Genomic DNA, 19,364 nt, shown 5'->3' with positions numbered 1-19,364 from the left:
CATGCTGGAGTCTGTATTCTAAGTGTTTAATCAAATTTTTAAAGTGCTGGGGATCTAAGGTAATTATACATACTAAGCAAGTGTTGACTTTTAACATTTTCTTTTGAAGCAGGCTGTAGCCCATGGCTACATGTAGCCCAGGCTGGTCTCAAACTCACTGTGTAGCTCAACATGATCTGATCTTCCTGCCTCCACCTCTCCACCACTGGGATCACAGGTATGTGAAGCTAGGACTCTGTGAGGGATCCTGACAGTCCCGGGTGTCCCTTTTCCCACCTTCTGCCTAAGGGTGACAGAGTGGAGCCAGGGCTCTGTGGAGGTGAGACCCCAGTGTCCTCAAGCTGCAGGCCCTTCAAAGGCCTCCCCCTCATGTGATTGATGCCACTCTTCCTAGATCCTTGGCCTTCTATCCTAGTCTCTCTGTTCCCAGATCCAACTCACTTCTCAAGAACACGAGGCCTCAGTGACATTATCACATGCACACACAAATTAACTCCATTCATAGGTTTTAAAAAGCAGCCCAGGGACTGGTGAGACTCAGTGTTGGACTCTTTATTTACAGGGAGGGTTGTAGGTCTGAGAGGTTATAGAGCTGTGACGGGGTGTGAGTCCAAGACTCTGTGACAGCCACCATGGGTCTCTCCCTTCTCCCTTGCTCACTCAGGGCCAAGCACCTGGAAAAAAAAAAAGTGCTAGATAAAGAGAGCATGTTACCCTGCCACATCCCATGCCCTTATCACAATCCAATGTCACTTGGGAGGACCCTACACCAAGGGTTTGAAGTAAAGAGGCAAAGGTGGGGATTTCAACTTGGAGTGAGGCTTTGTCATACCCAGGAGCCTGTGCTGTGAGAGGCAAGAGGACATAACAGTAAAGATAAAAACAGGGCATGTCCTGGTTGGCTGTTTGTTTGTTTGGGGGGTTGTTATTGTTATTGTTGTTGTTGTTGTTGTTGTTGTTTTGCCAACCTGAGTTATCTGAGAAGAAGAACCTAAGTTGAGAAAATGCCTCCATCAGAGTGCCTGTAGGCAAGTCAGTAGGGTTTTGTTGTTGTTGTTGTTGTTGTTTGTTTGTTTTTTTGACTAATGATTAATGTGCAAAGTCCCAGTCCACTTGGGGAAGTGCCACCTCTGGACACCCCTGAACTATGTAAGAAAGCAGGCTGAGCAAGCCATGAGGAGCAAGCCAGTGGGCACTGTTCCTCCATGGCCTTTGCTTCAGTTCCTGCCTCCAGGTTTCTGCACATTGAGTTCCTGCCCTGACTTCTCTCAGTGATGGAATAAACCCTTTCCTTCCCAGGCTGCATTTGATCATGGTGTTTACCCCAGCAATAGAAATGCTGACTAAGACCAGGCAAAAGATGAGGGGGCAAGATGTTGGGCAGGAGAGACATGTGGCTAGAACCCGCACAAGCAGGCAGTCCCAGGCTGCCCTATCTTGGCTGCACAGACCTGGCACAGAAGACTTCTAGGGCATGTGGTATATTTATAAACCCCTTTGAGCCCAGAAAGGACCTTGAGGAAGAGGCAGAACTCACCCTGGAGAAATCTGGCTTTACCCGGACATGATGTGCTTGACAAAGGCTAAGGAAAGAAATTGAGATTCAGCCATACAGAGTCCCCCTTGGAGCTCTTCCCTCCTCTGCACCGCTTCCTGTCGCCCACACTTCCAACCTTGTCATGCCCTTTCTGCAGGTGGGAATTCTCTTCCAAGAGGGTTTGCAGAGAAGGCAGAAGAGGGAAGAGATTTGAACTCTGCTGTGTGTCCCCTCTGTGCTGACCTTAGACAGGTGACATGAACTACTACACCATCACTACACTATAGATCCTCACAACTTACGAAAGGCATCAGCATGCCCACCCCCTCTCTGAGGCTCAGAGATGGTGGCTTGATCCAAGTCACATAGATGAATTATCCCAGAGCTGTCAAGGTCCTGGGCCAATGAGATGGGTCAGTTGGGTAAAAGTCTTGTCACAAAACCCTAATGACCTGAGTCCAGTCCCCAGGAACCAGTGATAGAAGGAACTATTGTTTCCTGAAAATTGTCTTCTGACCTCTGAACACACATGTGTGCCCATACCAACATAGAAATCATAAATACACACACAATAATAGTAATACAGATGTATTTTGATTTCCCTTCCATTATATTAGATATTCACTCCTGGGATGGAGAAAGACAGCACCCAGTGAGAATCTGCCACAGCACATCTGAGACACACATCCTGCAGCCTCTGGGCTGGCCCATCCCATCCCACACCGATCTTACCCGGGGCACCCTGGGAAGCAAAGAAGAACCGTACCTTCGTAATTGATGCAACCATTGGCGTCCTCCTGCCCAGACAACAGCTGCTCCACCTCCGCCTCACTCATCTTCTCTCCTGGGGGTGTGGGAAGGGGGTCATAACAACAAGTGACAGAGGACGGGAAGGAAAACAGAAGCCCTCATAAGGCTGAAAGCCCACCCTGGATCTGAGAAATGGTTAGTGCCAAGCCTCAGCAAAAGCTCTGCGAGATGGGATCACTATCTCAGAGCACAGCAGTAACCGTGGTAAGGAAAGAGGCCCCGAGACCACGGCAGCCCCAGAGTAACCCCTTCTCTGCCAGCTGTTCTCCTCTCCCAGCCCCCAGTACTTGCTGAGCAAACCCAGTTCCTGGGGCAGATGGGGTGAGGGGTTCCCATAGCTACCAGGGAAAGAGGCCCTGGACTAGGGTTTGCCAGATACAGGGACCCTTAGATACAGCCCGTCGGACGCCACTTGGCCCCTCTTATCCTTCGGCTACTTTCACGCAGTTTTCATCTCTGCTGACGTACCCAGAGTAGCAAGGACGTGCCGAAGCTCCGCCCCCATGACCGTGCCATTGCTCTCTTTGTCGAAGACCCGAAGCCCCTCCACGAAGTCCTCATAGGTGCCTTGCTCCTTGTTGCGGGAGATGTGCTGCAGGATGGGCAGGAACATCTCGAAGTCCAGTGTCTTGGAATTCATCTCTTCCAAAGGGCATGAGGGCAGACAGAGAACACCACTTAAGTAATGCGCAGGGGAGGAGAGGGCCAAGAGGCCTCTTCCCAGCCCTGACACCACCCAGGGCTTCATGTGACAGGCAGAGTCACAGGGATGGCCAACAGAATTGGAAAAAAAACTGGTGTCCTTGGAACTCTGCATTGGGTCCAGTTATTAGACCGTCCTGTATGGGTGCTGAAATATCTAAACATCAATCCAACACTAACCTTCAGGCTTGGGTTTGCCCAAAACACGCAGCACCTCGGCATTGGTGGGGTTCTGGCCCAGGGCCCGCAGCACGTCCCCACACTGCCCATAGGTGATCTTCATCTCTCCAGTTGGAGTTCGGTCAAACAATGAAAAGGCCTCTTTGAACTCTGCGGAGAGACACCCAGCTACAGCCCCCTGCCACGGGAGAAGGCGGTGGCTGTGGCTTCCTCACTGGAGTAGCTAAAGGAGAGCAGTTCCCTGGAGGCACTCACTGTTCCAGGCTGTCCCGGAACTGCTTTTACCCCATCTTCTGATAAGCAAAGTCACCTGGGGACCCCATGACTTATCTCGGGGTCCCTTCTCCCAGTCAGTTAAAGGATTGGCTTGTTCCCTATTTCTCCTCACCCCACATCTTGTCCTTGCCAGGAATGAGGCTTTCCAGATTTTCAGTTTGGCTCTGCCTAGGAGAGTAGGAAAGCCAGGCTGGGTCTCAGCTCCCTCCTGCTCTGCCCATTATCCCTGTCACTGAGTGTCCTGGGAGGTGGCAGGATGTGGACACAGTTTGCAAAGTGATAAGACCTATTCCAAAGGCAGCTATTATCAGGACCGCCTGTTCCCAACTGCAAGAGCTCCAGAGCCAGACAAAGTGACATTGGGGCCATAGTCAGACCACACCAGGCCTGCCACTGAACCACTGAGCCACTGGTAGCTTTTGGTAAAAAGCCACTGACACTTTTGTAGGTCTTAGGTTTAACTGAGGACACAATGTTCACCTGCATGTGTGGCTGGTGGGAGCACCAATTGTGCCAAAGGTGTGACTCACAGAGGTAGGGAACAGACCAAGGTGCCTCTCTTGTCCTCGGCCTCTGGGGCTAGCTCAGTACAAGAAAGACCTGGAACCTTGAAGTTTGCAGAGCAGGCATCTAAGGGGCAAAGCCAAAGGAAGACACCCCTGGGCCCTCTGTAAATAGCCTTAACTCTTCATTGGTTTGTTTGCTTTTGATTCTGTGAGACAAGGTCTCACGTAGTCCTGGTTGACCCCAAATGTGCTAAGTAGCAGAGGATAACCTGGTGCTCCTGATCCCCCTGCCTCCACCTCCCAAGAGCCAGGATTATAGATGTGTCTGGCTAATTCTCCACCAATTTGGATTCAATTACTTTATTAAAATAATATGAACTGGCAGTGGCACTTAAGTCCCCTCATGCTGTGGACAATGGCGTGGACAACCACAGGTGACAGCAGACTGCTGTCACTGATGGAGCAGCAAAGAGCTTCGGTGGAAGCCCTGTCCTAGAATGTGCAAATCTGGTGGGAGAAGAGAAGTCATCTGCTGGAAGCTAGTTCCTACGGCGTAAAGCAGGTCAGCAGCATGAACCAAAGAAGAATGCTGAGTTACTTGAGAGGGGCAGGAGGGGGGCGCTGCCTTTAATCCTTTCCAGGTACTTTAGAACTGCTTGGTTCCTTAAAGGCTGTATATGAATTACTTACAAATTATTCCACAGTCAAAGCAGAGTACCCCAGATTTAATACATACATACAATTCTTCCTGCTGGGGATCCCAGTAGACACGTGAAAACACCAAGGTTTAAAATTATGGCTAGCCATTGGTACAGGAGCTGGCTGCCATATCAAGTGGCAACACACTGCAGTAATGAGGTAGCTGCCTCATGAGACAAAGAGCCTCATGGTGGAAGCCCTGTTCTAGAAGGTTATGCAAATCTGGCAAGGGATCAGAGAAGCCAACAGTAGGAGCTTCCTATGGGGGAGGTGTAATAAGGAAATTGGAGCCATAGCACCTAGAAAATACAAAGCTTAGAACAATGTGGTAACTAGCTCCAGATAGATGAAGGGTAGATGTAGACAAGATGCTGAATAGTCACAAAATTTCAGAACTGAACAGAACCAAATATCCTCACTTTGAATAAAAGAAAATTAATTTTTGTAAAAGTGACTACAGGGCTGGAGAGATGGCTCAGTGGTTAAGAGCACTTAATGCTCTATCAACCAAGGTTTAAAACCCAACACCCACATCAGGCAGCTCACAAAAGCCTGTAAACCCAGCTCTAAGAGATCTGATGTCTGCTTCTGGCCTCCATGAGTGCATATGCATGCACACAAAAATACAATGAACTTGGAAGAAGAAGGGGTGAACAACACCTTATGGCTCATAGTGGAAGAGCTGGTGACAATAAAATAGTCTCCTGATTCCCAAAGAATGTTCTTCTCTTCATAACATAGCAAAACCATAGGCTGGGGCTGGGGATGTGGCTCAGTCAGTAGAGAGCTTGCCTAGCGTGGGTGAAGTCCTGGGTTCAATCCCCAACACCCCATAAACCAGGTGTGGTCATACGCACTTATAGCCCCAGCACTTGGGAGGTGGAGGCAGGAGAATCAGAAGTTCAAGGCCATCATCAGTTAAAAGTGAATTTGCAGCCAGGCTGGATTAATTAAGACCCTATCTTAAGAAAAAGAAAGAAAGAAAATCACTCACCAGTAGCCACAGCTTCACCAAAAAGCACATGGAGAGACAACAGGGATGAAACTTAAAGAAGAAACCTTTGTAATCCAACATAAAGTGCTGTGTAACAATTCTTTTCTATACTATGAATAAAAAGTTGATTGGCTGATAGCTGGGCAGGAAGAGATTAAGCTCCAGAGCCAGACTAAGAAAATTCTGGGAAGAAGAAGGGCAGAGTCAGAGAGTAGGCTTCCAGATACAGAGGGCGTAGGAGATGAACAGCTATGTGGCAGAGTGTAAATAAGGAATAGGGTTAACTTAAACTCTAAGAGCTAGTTAGTAATAAGCCTGAGCTATTGGCCAAGCATTTATAATTCATATAAGCCTCTGTGTGTTTATTTGGGCCCGGGAGGTTGGGACAGGAACCATCTGTCTACAATGAAGAGAAGTGGCTTCAGAGTCAGGGTGTGAAAGGTTACAAAGAGCTAAACCCCCAACCTGAAAACTTCAGGAAGAGTAGAACTCAACCAGCTGTCTTGGTGAGCTTTCGGCCATGATTTCTCTTGGGAAATGGGAAACTCTGGTTATTGAGTGAGTTTCCAGTCCTCGCTGGTGCGGTGGGGCTGACATAGCTACAGACACATGTGTTAACTAGAAAGCACTAAGAATTTCACAGTGTCTACCAAACTGTTATCCAACAGTGAGTCTCCACGGTGTATGACAGAAAAAGATTCCTGTCACAGGTCCAAAACACATGTGCCAGTTCTCATGTTCTGTGTGAGTAAACTGATACCACTTTCTTAGAGGGAAATTGACAAGAACTATTATTAATCTTACAACCTAAATGCAGGCATGCTTTCACCTAGCGCTAAGAAGGCCACTTGGAGAAAAGATGCTAATGCCCACCAAATGGAAACAACATGAATCTCTCTGATTATTTAAGTACATCCACATATCAGAAGTCCCAAGCTTTCTCTTCTTTTAAGGTTTATTTTATTTTTAATTATGTGTGCATGGGGGGTGCATATGAGTGCAGGAGCTGAAGTTACAGGTGGTTGTGAACTGCTCTGGGACATAAACTCAGATCCTCTGCAAGAACAGTACACACTTGTAACCACTGAGCCATCTCTCCAACCCCTTGAGATTTATCCTAAAGTTACATTTACTGACACTTTATATAAGATTGAGAAAATATAAATTGTCTCTATTGAAAATGAGAAGATTTGGTGACAGAGACCACAGATGGACTAGTGTACCTGCAAGTCACCACTGGCTCTGCCACCAGGGAGGATGGGCATGTTGCAGACCTACTTCATGATGAAGGAGGGAGTGCCCATAAGCTAAAGAGTGTTCCAGCATCAAGAACAGAGAGAAGGACTTCCTGCTGGGAAATAGTCCTCTTGTACACTGTAAAAAGTTGTCACTTGAACTGGTTTAATAAAACACTGATTGGTTGGTAGCGAGGCAGGAAGGTAGGTGGGAAAGCCAAACTGAGAATGATGGGAAGAAGAAGGAGAGCAGAGTCAGAGAGATGACAGCCAGCCACCAAGGAAGCAAGACATGTAGAAAATGAGGTAACATGCCACGTACCACATGGCAAAGCATAGTTAAGAAATATGGGGGCTGGAGAGATGGCTCAGAGGTTAAATGCACTGGCTGCTCTTCCAGAGGTCCTGAGTTCAGTTCCCAACAACCACTTATAATGGGATCTGGTAGCCCTCTTCTGGCCTGCAGTACAGGTGTACACACAGGCAGAACACTGTATGCAAAATAAATAAATAAATGAATGAATGAATAAATAAATAAATAGTGTGGGTTGAGTTAAATGTAAGAGCTAGCTAGTAATAAGCCTGAGCCATCAGCCAAGCTTTTATAATTAATATAAGCCTCGGAGTGGTAATTTGGGAAGCAATTGCTGGGTATAATCAAGCATAAGGGTCAGAAAGCTCCACCTCTGTTTACAACATCCAGATGTCTTGACAGATTAGGGGGGATAGAGGAGAGGTAAAGACATCAGCACACTTGATACTGAGCATCAGCTTTATCTCAAGCACTCTGAAAGGACAGCGGAAAATAAAGGTCTAGAATAAGATACTCAAATCTGAATCCTGGATCCACCTCTACCAACTATGTGAGCATGGACAAGACATTCAAATTCTCTAAGCCTCATTTTTACTACCTGTAACATGGGAGCAGTGATAGCTACTACACCTCATAGGATTGTTTGAAGAAGAAAGTGACTTGATCCATATAAAGTGCCTAAGAATGTACTAGCAGGCCTGCTGGGATGATAATAACTACTGTTACAACAAAGGACCACTACTCCTTCTCTGGAAAGCACAAGAGAACACAGGGTTGTTCACACTCACCTTCGATCTGGTCGGCACTGAAGTCTATCTGTAGGGAAGGAAACACAGGAGTGAGGGCAGGCACTGCTAACGGCTTCCAAAAGGAAGTCTGGTCACCTCCAGCAGGCCACTGATGGAGAGGGAAGGACCCTGGACAGAGTATAAACCAGTCTCCTGATGAATGGGCCAAAGCTGGAGATGTAGGAAATAACGCAGCCTTCAAAGCTCCCTCAAAACCAAGAAGGCAAGTGAAAGGAGCTGCTGCAAAGGTTCCACACTTAAGAGTCACTATTGCTATTTATTTATTTATCTGTTTATTTATTTATTATGTACACAGTGTCCTGCCTGTGTGTACACCTGTGCTGCAGGCCAGAAGGGGGCACCAGATCCCATTATAAGTGGTTGTGAGCCACGGTGTGGGTGCTGGGAATTGAACTCAGGACCTCTGGAAAAGCAGCCAGTTCCTAGCACCTACATGACAGCTCACAACCATCTGCAACTCCAGTGCCAAGAGTTCCAATGCTCTCTTCGACAGACAGGCACATGGTATACATACATACATGCAGACAAGACACTCATAGCCATAAATAAATCTTTTTAAAAAATGCCATCAAGAGGAAAAAATAAAGAGAAGTTATCTATCTACACAGTTCCAGAACCTATGGTGACCTGCATTATAATCCTTTCGGCCAACAATAAATTCCTTGTAGTCCTAGACAGCCCTGGATGAGCTGTCACCCCAGGTTCACACTACCCTGACTAGATCTGCCTCCTGTGACTTTGAGTGCTCACTGTTGCTCATTCTGAGATGGCTCGAACCTCACCAAATGAAGCTTTCCCTTCCACGGTCCCACACCACCTTCCTCCTAGGCACTCTAGTAAGTTACAGATGCCTGGACTCTGCCACTGCTTATCTGGGCCTGTCTCATTAAAACCAGGTCCCTGCCCCTGCCCCCACCCACCCTGGATGATATTATCACTAAAGTGTTTGGTATATAGTAGGTACTCAAAAATACTGTGTTGAATGAAGAAATGGATTTGGGGTGCCCACCCCGAACACACACGGTTGTGCAACTCTGAGTACAGAGTACCTGGGTGGGACGTTCTGAAAAATGAACTAAGATGACAAAGTATGAGTCAGCACTCTAACAACCTTGGATGTCATTTTGATGACGACCTTCCCCACTCCACTCTACCCTGGTCCTCCCTTAATGGTGCTGGGTGCCACCCCTGGGGCATTCCATGCCCACCCTACCTCTTCTCTAGAACTGGCAGGGGCTCAGCCAGGGAACTGTGGCCAGGAGTGGTTTTGCAAAGTGTGGAGGTAAATGAGAAAAGAAAAGCATCCTCCACCCGGCCATGAGGAAAAGCAAGGTCTACACTAACTCTCTGAGGGAAAGACAAAGCTTGTCTTGCTTTGCGATGCTTTTTTGCCCCAGAACAGACCTGTGAAAGAAGCAGTCAGCCTGCCCCCGTGGTCATCGTGACGCAGTGGGCTCAGGTTTACGTCTGCTCTCACTTCAGTCAGGGGATCTTATAAACCAGACAGACTCTGGGTGCTGTGTGAACGGAGAAGGACTCTCATGAGTGACACTGACTTCCTTCTCCCTTTCTCCTGTTTAAAGGAAATCAGGAGAGGCGCCTGAGTGGAGGGAAGTGAGAGATGAAAGGGGATCGTGGTCATCTGACGCCACGGGGCAGCTGTCGTCCCGACAACAAGCACCAGGTGACAAATCAGAAATAAAGGCTCCTGGGGACACAGACCTTCAGCTTTCAGGAAAGACAGATGATGCAGAAAGCCTCCGGGGACTATCGGGGATTTCCGATACTCTGTTTCCCCACAAGGAGCCCTACAAGCAGGCATGGGGCTCCTTCATCCCTTTGACAGATCAATCCTAATAAACGCCTGGTGGGGCTAACAGGGTCTCAACCCCTTGGCACAGTATTGTAGGAAGTGTCTTCAGTGAACTCGATCCTGAAGATTATGGAGGCCCACACAGTTAGAGCCTTGGGTTCAGGGTCTCTGCCTGTGTGTTACAGAAGCTTGTCTTGGGCACCTCATCACCCCAGCCTCACCCTGTGAGATTCCCCTGCCCCCCCCCGGGGGGGGGGTAGGGTACCACTCCAGACCCGATATTAATAGCTCTTCATACCAGGAGCCACTTGACCTCTCCCAATCTGGTGTCCAGTTTTCAAACGGCTCCTTTCTAGAAGCTTCTGACCCCCTCCTTCCCAGGCCCAGCCCTTCCCGGCTCATTCCTTCAGCAGCTGGGCCAGATTGCTGGGAGGCCTAAAATGACTAGGTCAGCCACCAGGGCTCACACCAGCTCCAGAGAGAGGGCTGTTATCAGCCAGGTGAAGAGAACACGATGAAGTGGGACATAAAACTGGGAGACTAAAGAAAGCAAAGCAGGCCCAGCTCCCTCACCAAGTTAGAGAGGTCTCAGCCAGGAGTGAGCCACGCAGGCCAGGGCCACAAAAGAGTGGCCCATCAGTGTAAGGGGGAGAAAAAGAGAAGGTCCCCAGGCTGCTCTCATCTTCTCTACCTCCCTTCCCAAGAGTATATTTGTGAGTGGAGCCTCCCATGCCCCAGCACACAAGCTTCCTCCCTGGCTGCTCACACCCATTCCCAGATGTGCCACTAGTTCCCATTATGTGTCTATTTCTCATAAGCATGTTCCACCTCTCAGGGCTGGAAAGAGAATTCTGCAGTCAAGAGTACGAGCTGTTTTTCCAGAGAACTAAGATGTGATCCCCAGCACTCACATGGCATCTCCCAATCTGTAACTCCAGTTCTGAAGGATCCAATGCCCTCTTCTGGCCTCCATAGGCACTGTGTGTATGTGTTACACAGACATGCATGTAGGTAAAACATCCATACACAGAGGATAAAATAATAAGTTGTAAAAGATATATTCATATTCCACTTTAGGTAAAGGCCAATCTTGGCTTCACTATGGTTGCCCCACACTATGTTTTACAAAAGCTGGCTGGTTGGTTGCACCTGCCACCATTTTGGATTCTGCTAGGCTAATCGGGGGTGGTCTAGCTGAGCCTCTTTGCACATAGCAGCAACCTGTTGTTAAAACAGAAAGCCTCTAACCTAAGTCTAGTTCTGGTTCTACCGGCCTTTGGAGCTATGACCTAGGGCATGGATGCCATGGTCCTCATCTCTGTCTGGCCTGAGAGACTCAGATCTCTCAGCAACAGAGAAAACAGGACCCTGTCATCTCTACCCCTACCCAGTGGGCTGAGCATCACTCACCTTCACACTCTTGGGGTCAAAGGCAGAGTCCTTGAGGGGCTCAGGAGCCGGGGCAGGGGCTGGAGCAGGGGCTGCGGCTGGCTTGGCAGCCTCCTTCTTGGGCTCAGGCTTCTTGGGAGGCATGCTGTCTTTGGGTCTCCAGTGGAGGTAGGACCTAAAAAGGGACCAAAAGAAGAGCGGTGGCTCCTGAGAGAGAAGATGGGAGACTGGAAGGCCTCCTTCTGCTTTTATTCTGGGCAGGAGCCCCCACAGAGGGGCTGGTGAGAGCTGGAGCAACTGTCGATGACTATAAAAGGAAGACACACCAGCAGCAGGGCGCAGCTGACATCTCAGTATTGTCACCAGTTTGGGGCCACCAGTCCCCTCCCCACTCTCCACACCCCCCCCCCCCACCCTCCCACCCTCCCACCCCCCACCCCTTACCCCCCCACACACACCTCACTCCTCACAACTTGCACCTCTGGAGCAGACTGATCTTTCCTGCCAGTTGGTGGAAACCCAGAGAGGGGCAGGGAAACAGACCCACTCCTAAGTGCCAGAGCAGCCAGAGAGAGATGAGCTGACTTGAGCCGTTGATAACCCTCACACGTAGCCCAGGGGAGGCTGAGGCTTTTTTTAGCCCCTCCTGAGCAGAGGCAGCCCACTCACTGCACATTCCTTTTAAGCCAAGATCCTTTAAGCTGAGAGCCCTAGTCTCTGCCCTAGAGGCTCAACTGTCCAGGCATGGAGCCCTGAGGCAACAGCTGGTCCAGCCACCCCTGCTGTCCCCATTCTCCTAACCCACCGGGCAAAAGCCTGCATTGTCCAAGGACAGGCATCCCAAGCACTCCACAGACTTCAGCTCCCTAGATCCACCCTCGACCCACATACCCGCAGTTGTTCATTTAGCAAATATTGCACCTTTGTGCCTGGGGCAGGGGTTGTCTGGGTAAGAAACAGATAAGGCAAAGCTGGGGAGCTAGAGGTTAGAAACCTCAAGATCTAAGATCTAGTGCATGCTTTCTCTCTAACTCATTATGCGCCATTATACTGTGTGTGTGTGTGTGTGTGTGTGTGTGTGTGTGTGTGTGTGTGTTGCTTACTATGTACCAGGTTACTAGACACTTTTCCTATAACATCTCATTAAATATTCCATAATCCTAAAAGGCAGATACTATTATTATTCATCACACACACACACACACACACGCACACTATGGTTAAATAACTTGGCCAAGGTCACTCAAATGATTCACTATGAGCTGGGATTAGAAGACAGGTATATCTGATTCTAATGTGTATAGCTGAATAATTTATATTACAGTCTCCTTTACATGAGAAAGAAAAATGGGGGAGGGGGTAGTAACCAGGAAGGGCAGGATGAAAATAGGGCAGAGTGATACACAACTGTCATGCCAACACTCAAGAGACAGAAACAGACGGACCATGAGTTTAGGCCAGTCTGGGCTACATAGCAAGATCATAGTTGAAAAAACAGAGAGAGAGAGGAAGGAAGGGAAAGGGAGGTGAGAATCAACTGTTCACAGGAAACCCTCCTGGGGACCGAGAGGTTGGGGGTGGGAGCATGGCAGCAGTTTCTATTTTTTCCCACTTCCTATAAATAGAAATTTTTGTAACAATCATGTGATGTTTTGAAAAAAAAGAAATAAATGAAAATCAACAATATTCAGAAAAATAAGCAAAAAAAGTTTACCACACACCTCATGCGTTGAGCTGAATCTTTAGACTATGTAGAGTTCACAGGATAAAAACCAAGGAAGGCACAACAGCACTTTGACTTTCTAAGCCATTTCTTCACTTACAAAACAAGATTGTATCAGCTGAGAATCCCAGCACTCAGGAAAGGGAGGTAGGATAAACAGAAATTGGACGTCATCCTTGGCTATGTAGTAAGTCCGAGGCCAGCCTGGGCTACATAAATAAAATAAAGATTGCTAGATGGGAGAAGTAGGACATGACTGTAATCCCATCACTCAAACTGTTGAGGACCTAGATTGCTAACGTGGCCCACAAGAGATTCTGCCTCAGACCACAAGAAGCCAAAATTTGTAGACTACTTCCAATGAGCACTGGAGCCTCCAATTCCAGGTACTCGAGCCAAACATCTGCCCCTTCCTCAGTTCCCTAAACTCAGCCCCAGATCACTTGCTATGAATAAATACACCTTATGCCTGCAGCCTTCCTGGTGAAGAATCTAAGGCCCAGAGAGACTATAGTGTTCAGCACTGGGTTGCCTAAATCTACTCCCAATGTGTGGGCTATCTTTATACTACACTGTATAAAGTTTCCCATGGCCTGCCTACACCTGTGCTAGCTGCTGCTGGACAAAGACGCCTTCAGAGGAAACTGAGGTAGGGAAAGGGACCAGAAATTGCCCCCAAACCAGAGCAAGACTGAAACTCAATCCAGGTCCGTCTCTTTTCATGTCACCTCATTTCTCTTTCTTCTTGCCCATTAAACTTGACCCCTTGAGGCCATGGAGATGGTGCCCTAGGAAAATACACCAGCTGCAAGGCTGACAACTTGAGTTCTGTCCTTGGGATGCACGTGGTGGAAGGGAAGAATGGACTTCCTCACGTTGTCCTCTGGCCTCCACACGCTTAGGCTCCCCTACTCCCACAAATACAAAGTAATTAGCTAACTCAGTCTTTTTTCAAACTTAACCCCTTGACAACTCTAGCATCCTTTTCTATGCCCTGTGAGTCTCCTCCCTGACCTACTTCACTGGGGCTGAAGTTAGGTGGATGGTGATGAGGAAGGAAAATAAGAAACTCAAGCCCCTCAGGCTCTGCCTGCCCCCTGCCCCACACCTCCAACCTCTTTCCTGGACAAGCATACTGGAGTGTTTGTATGGAGAAACACCTATGGATTTCCCTGGGAAGCCTGTAAAAACATCACAGCTGGAAGCTTGGAGATGGGCATCCATCCTAACTCACCAGCCACAGTCTCTCTGGGCCACAGCCAGCTGACATGAAAGATTGTCAGGAGCTTTCAGACATGTCAAACAGAATCCAAATGCCAGGACACTCTTCTGGCACCAAGGCTTAGAGAGGTCAGGTCTGGGGGCTTCCCTCTACCACCAACCCTTTAAGCGGTTTCCCATCCTGTGTTTTATAGTTTGTTTGGGTTTGCTTTTGATTTGTTTTTTACAATTATTTATTTATTGGGGGGGGGCAAACCATGAGTATGTGAGGAAGTCAGAGGACAACATGAAGGAGTTAGTTCTCTCCGTCTACCATGTGGGTCCCAGGGATCAAACTCAGGTCACTGGGCTTGGCAGCATAATACTTTTGTCTACTGAACCATCTTCCTGACCCTTGTGTATTTAATTTGATTTGATTATTTTTATTTATTGTATTTTATTTTCATTTTAGACTATTTAAAGATTTTATTCTAAATTGTGAGTGTGTGTTTATGTTATGTGCACATGTTTGTAGACAGATTTTTCTTTGGGCCACCAGCTCACAAAAAACAACATGGAGACCTATTATTAATTATAAAAGCTTGGCCTATAACTTAGGCTTATCCCACTACCTCTTATAACTTAAGTTAACCCATTTCTTTTAATCTATGTTCTTTTACATGGCTCAGTTACCTTTACTCTGTCCTGCCCATTCTGCTTCCTCTCCATCTGGCTGGTGACTTAATCTTCCTTCTTCCAAGAGCTCTTTTATGTCCAGAAGACCCTGTTATACCTCCTGCCTAGCAATTGGCCATTTAGCTTTTTATTAAATCAATCACAGTGATACATCTTCACACACTGTAAAGGAATATTCTACAACATATGTTTGTGGAGACCAGAAAAGGACTTCAGATCTCCTGGGATCAGAGTTACAAGTAGTTATGAGCTGGCTAACATGGGTGCTAGGAACTGATCTCAGGTCCACTGTAAGAGCAACAAGTGCTCTTAACTGCTGAGCCTCTCAGGATTTATTGGGCTGTTTTTGTTTTTGTTTTGAGACAGAGTCTCACTGTGTAGGATAGGTTGGCCTAGAACTCATAATGTAACCCATGCTGGCCTCATACTCATGACAATCCCCCTGTCTCAGCTTTTAAAGTACTGAGATTACAGGTATGAACCATTATTCCAGGCTTCCCTGTGTGTATTTATTTACGTGTGTGTGTGTGTGTGTGTGTGTGTGTGTGTGTGTGTGTGTGTCCCCAACATCTTCCTTCTATCACTTTCCACCTTATTTTCGGAGACAGAGTCTATCACTGAACCTGGAGCTCACTGATTTGCTAGATTGTTAGCCATGGAACTCCTGATCCAACTGTCCCCAAACCACACACACCCAGGACTGCAGTTCCAAGTGTGGTGCAGGAAGCAGGTAAAGATCCAAATTCAGATTCTCGTGCTTGCCCTGTGTCTTAGTCACTGTTCTATGGCTGTGAAGAGACACCATGACCACAGCAACTCTTATAAAATAGACGATTTTGTTGGGGGCTTGCTTACAGTTTCAGAGGCTTAGCCCATTATCATCATAGCAGGGGTTTGGAGGCATGCATGGTGCTGGAGCAATAGCTGAGAGCTACAACCTGATCCAGAGGTCAAGAGGTGAGAGGTGAGTCTAGCATGGGCTTCTGAAACCCCAAAGCCCACCCCAAGTGACGCACTTCCTCCAACAAGGCCACACCTCCTGATCCTTCCAGTCCTCTCAAACAGTTCCACTCCCTGGTGACCAAGCCTTCAAATCTGTGAGCCTGTGGGGGCCGTTCTCATTCCGTCACCACACCCTCCGACACTTTACCCACGAGTCATCTCCTTCCTGTGTCTTACACACTCAGGTCCTCACAACCATTTTCAAAGAAATAGTTTGACTGTTTTAAATTTTTTACATAACCAATGACTGAAATACTCTCACCTGCTGACCAGTTTAAAAGGCAATCAATCATGGCATTTTAGAAAGAAGTGTACTAGTGTGATCCTCAAAAGACAGAGCTAGGAGGCTGTTTTACTTTTCTTGTTTTTTGTTTTGTTTTGTTTTTGTTTTTGTTTTTAAAATCTGGGCAGGCATGTGGATCAGAGTCCTAAGTTCAGTCTCTAGCACCATTAAAAAAAAGTCTAGAGGGGCTGGAGAGATGGCCCTGCAGTTAAGAGCAGTTGCTGCCCTTCCAGAGGTCCGGAGTTTGGTTCTCAGCACCCACATCAAGGGGCTCACAGCTGTTTATAACTTCAACTCCAGGGGTCCAATGCCAACGGTCTCCTAGGGCACCAGCACTCAAGTGCACATAATCCAAGCAGACACACATACCTACACATACTTTAAAATAATCAAAATAAATATTTAAAAGAGAAGTCTGGAGTGAAACAGAACAACAGTCTGCAGGGCTCTCTAGACTAGGCTGTGGTATAGCTGAAGCCTATCTTTACCATTTCCAGTACAGGGTCATGACCTTTAACGTCCCAAGCTATGGTAAGATTTGTAAGAAATACATGTGAGGCAGGCAAACCATCCCAGCAAGAGATCTGCATTTCCCATGAGTTCTCCAGGCAGAGGACACCCAGCTTCTCAGGTTTCCTCAGAAACAGAGAACTCTGAGAGACAGAGGTTCAGAGGAAGGAAAGGCAGCACATGGTGATGGTGGTGGTCCTGAGGTGTGGTTTTAGAAATGATGACAGACAAGACAGGAAGGGGTGGAAGAGGGGCAGGGCGGCAGCTTGGAAAATAGCCTGTGAAACATTGCCTCCCCGAAGCATGTTATGAGTCCCTAGGTTCAGGCAACCTGCCTCCTCAGAAGAAAAGCCAGACCGCCTGAAATCTCTGGCATAGGGCACCCCAACGTGGGGCAGGGGTGGGTGGGAGCACTTTACATGTTTCTGACTCTCAGCAACCCCAGGAGAAAGGGCCCTGGCACCCCTGAAGCAACAGGAGGAGAGCTATGGCTTCTGGGAAAGAGCCTTGGATGTTGCCAAGAGTCCCAACAGAGAAATGAGCCTTATTTATCACCTGAACTCACTGTCTTGAGAGGGATCTGCCAGGCGGTGGTGGCTCACACCTTTAATCCCAGCACTCGGGAGGCAGAACCAGGCGGATCTTTATGAGTTCGAGGCCAGCCTGAGCTACAAAGCTACACAGAGAAACCCTGGAGAGGGATCCTATTGTAGAATATTAGTTAAAGATGTGTTACACTTATTTATGCTGTGGAACATTTGTTTAATGATGCAAAAGTGTGTTGCATTCTTTTATGATACATTTTGTGTTGCATTGTTAAACATGGTTTAACTCTGTGAAGTTGTGTTACCTTGCCTGTCTAAGACACCTGATTGGTCTAATAAAAAACTGAATGGCCAATAGCGAGGCAGGAGAAAGGATAGGCGGAACTGGCAGGCAGAGAAAATAAATAGGAGAAGAAATGTGGGAAGAGGAGGATGCCAGGGGCCAGCTGCCCAGCCACCCAGCTAGACATGGAATAAGAAGGAAAGAAAAGATACACAGAAATAGAGAAAGGTAAAAGCCCAGAGGCAAAAGGTAGATGGGATAATTTAAGTTTAAAAAAAAAAAGTTGGCTAGAAACAAGCCAAGCTAAGGCCAGGCATTCATAAGAAAGAATAAGCCTCTGTGTATTTGTTTGGGAGCTGGATGGTGCCGCCCCCCCCCCCAGAGTAAAAAGAGTGTAACAACCAACTGCAGCATCCCAGTAGCGAGAGTCAGAGGTCCCACTTTCTCATCCTCATTTTGTCTCCAGATCACTGATGTTGAATTTTGACCCCCCAACAGGGACTTGCCTTTCAGCACACACTGGCCAATCTAAGAAAGGAGGTCCTGGAGAATGAAGAACTAACCCTGTGAGCACTGGCAGCCTAGGCAGCCTAAACCCAACCTCTGTGGGAACAGCTAGCAGTGCCTGAGCCAAAGTTAGCTCCACCCCCGAAATGCTCCCACTGGAAGGACGCCAAATGCAGTGGACTGAAAATGTAAGGTAGAATTTCCTACCAGCCAGTCTACATAAGACGTCAGCTCAGAGACAAAGGCACTGAGAACCTCCTCTGGACTGTGCTCATCAACACCCACTCCTGTCTGCCTGTCACCTCTGACCACACAGGGCCTGACCTGCCCTCAAAGAGACAGACTCTCCTGCTTAGGATCGAATGCTGCTGACAGCAGCCCTGGCTGTTAATACTCTGTCCTTGTCCCCCACCCCCCCCCTTCTCATCTGTGTCTCATAAACCTGGATATCACAGGGCATTGCCGAAGTCAACAGTGCTTTAATCCATGTCCATAAAGGAGCTGGCAGGAGAGGTTGAGGCCCACTCGGGGACCAGACCGCTTGGGTTGAAGCCCTGACTCAGCCAGTTAACTTCTTTGTGCCCCAGTTTTCTCCCCCTGGAAAAACTGGAGCTGATAATAAGTGACATACTATAGCTAGCTGTTTGTGACTTGTGTGCTTGTGTGTGTGTGTGTGTGTGTGTGTGTGTGTGTGTGTGTGTGTGTGTGTTGTATACATTTGTGTTCATGTAGAGGACAGAAGAGGGAGTTGGATCACCTGGAACAACCATTGCAGTCAGTTGTGAGTACCTGAAGTGGGCGTTGGGAACTGAACTTGAGTTCTTTATAAGGATTGCTGAGCCCTATCTCCACTTTCTTTTTGGTGTTGATGTTTGTTAGTCTTTTAGTTAGTTAGTATCTTAGTTAGGGTTTCTATTGCTGTGAAGAGACACCACGACCACAGCAATTCTCTTTTTGTTTGTTTGCTTCTTTTTTGTTTGTTTGTTTGTTTGTTTGTTTGTTTCAAGACAGGGTTTCTCTGTAGTTTTTGTGCCTGTCCTGTCCTGGATCTCGCTCTGCAGACCAGGCTGGCCTCGAACTCACAGAGATCCGCCTGCCTCTGCCTCCTGAGTGCTGGGATTAAAGGCATGAGCCACCACTGCCTGGCCACAGAAACTCTTATAAAAGAGAACATTTTATTGGCTGGTTTACAGTTCAGAGGTTTAGTCCATTATCATCATGATGGTCCATGGTGGCATGCAGGCAGACATGGTGCTGGAGCTGAGAGTCCTACATCTTGATCAGTAGGTAGCAGGAAGTGAACTGAGACACTGGGCATGGCTTGATCTTATATGAGACCCCAAAGCCTGCCT

General features: G+C 47.7%; 1 protein-coding gene across 1 annotated transcript in view; it reads right to left on the bottom strand.

Annotated features, from left to right (window-relative positions):
- Positions 1-582: 582 nt before the first annotated feature.
- The window catches only part of Myl4 (myosin light chain 4), a 41,363-nt gene continuing 22,581 nt past the window's right edge, over positions 583-19,364 (bottom strand). Inside the window, exons 2-8 of the mRNA XM_036198059.1 lie at positions 11,285-11,438; positions 8,041-8,068; positions 3,230-3,379; positions 2,816-2,989; positions 2,304-2,381; positions 1,538-1,583; positions 583-674 (exon numbers count right to left, since the gene is read on the bottom strand). Coding sequence (XP_036053952.1) covers positions 1,555-1,583; positions 2,304-2,381; positions 2,816-2,989; positions 3,230-3,379; positions 8,041-8,068; positions 11,285-11,407 — 582 coding nt within the window. The 5' untranslated portion in view covers positions 11,408-11,438 and the 3' untranslated portion in view covers positions 583-674; positions 1,538-1,554. The remainder of the gene's footprint in view (positions 675-1,537; positions 1,584-2,303; positions 2,382-2,815; positions 2,990-3,229; positions 3,380-8,040; positions 8,069-11,284; positions 11,439-19,364) is intronic.

Source organism: Onychomys torridus, chromosome 8 (assembly GCF_903995425.1).
Source record: "Onychomys torridus chromosome 8, mOncTor1.1, whole genome shotgun sequence".
NCBI lineage: Eukaryota > Metazoa > Chordata > Mammalia > Rodentia > Cricetidae > Onychomys > Onychomys torridus.
This window is presented reverse-complemented; position numbering and strand designations above follow the sequence as displayed.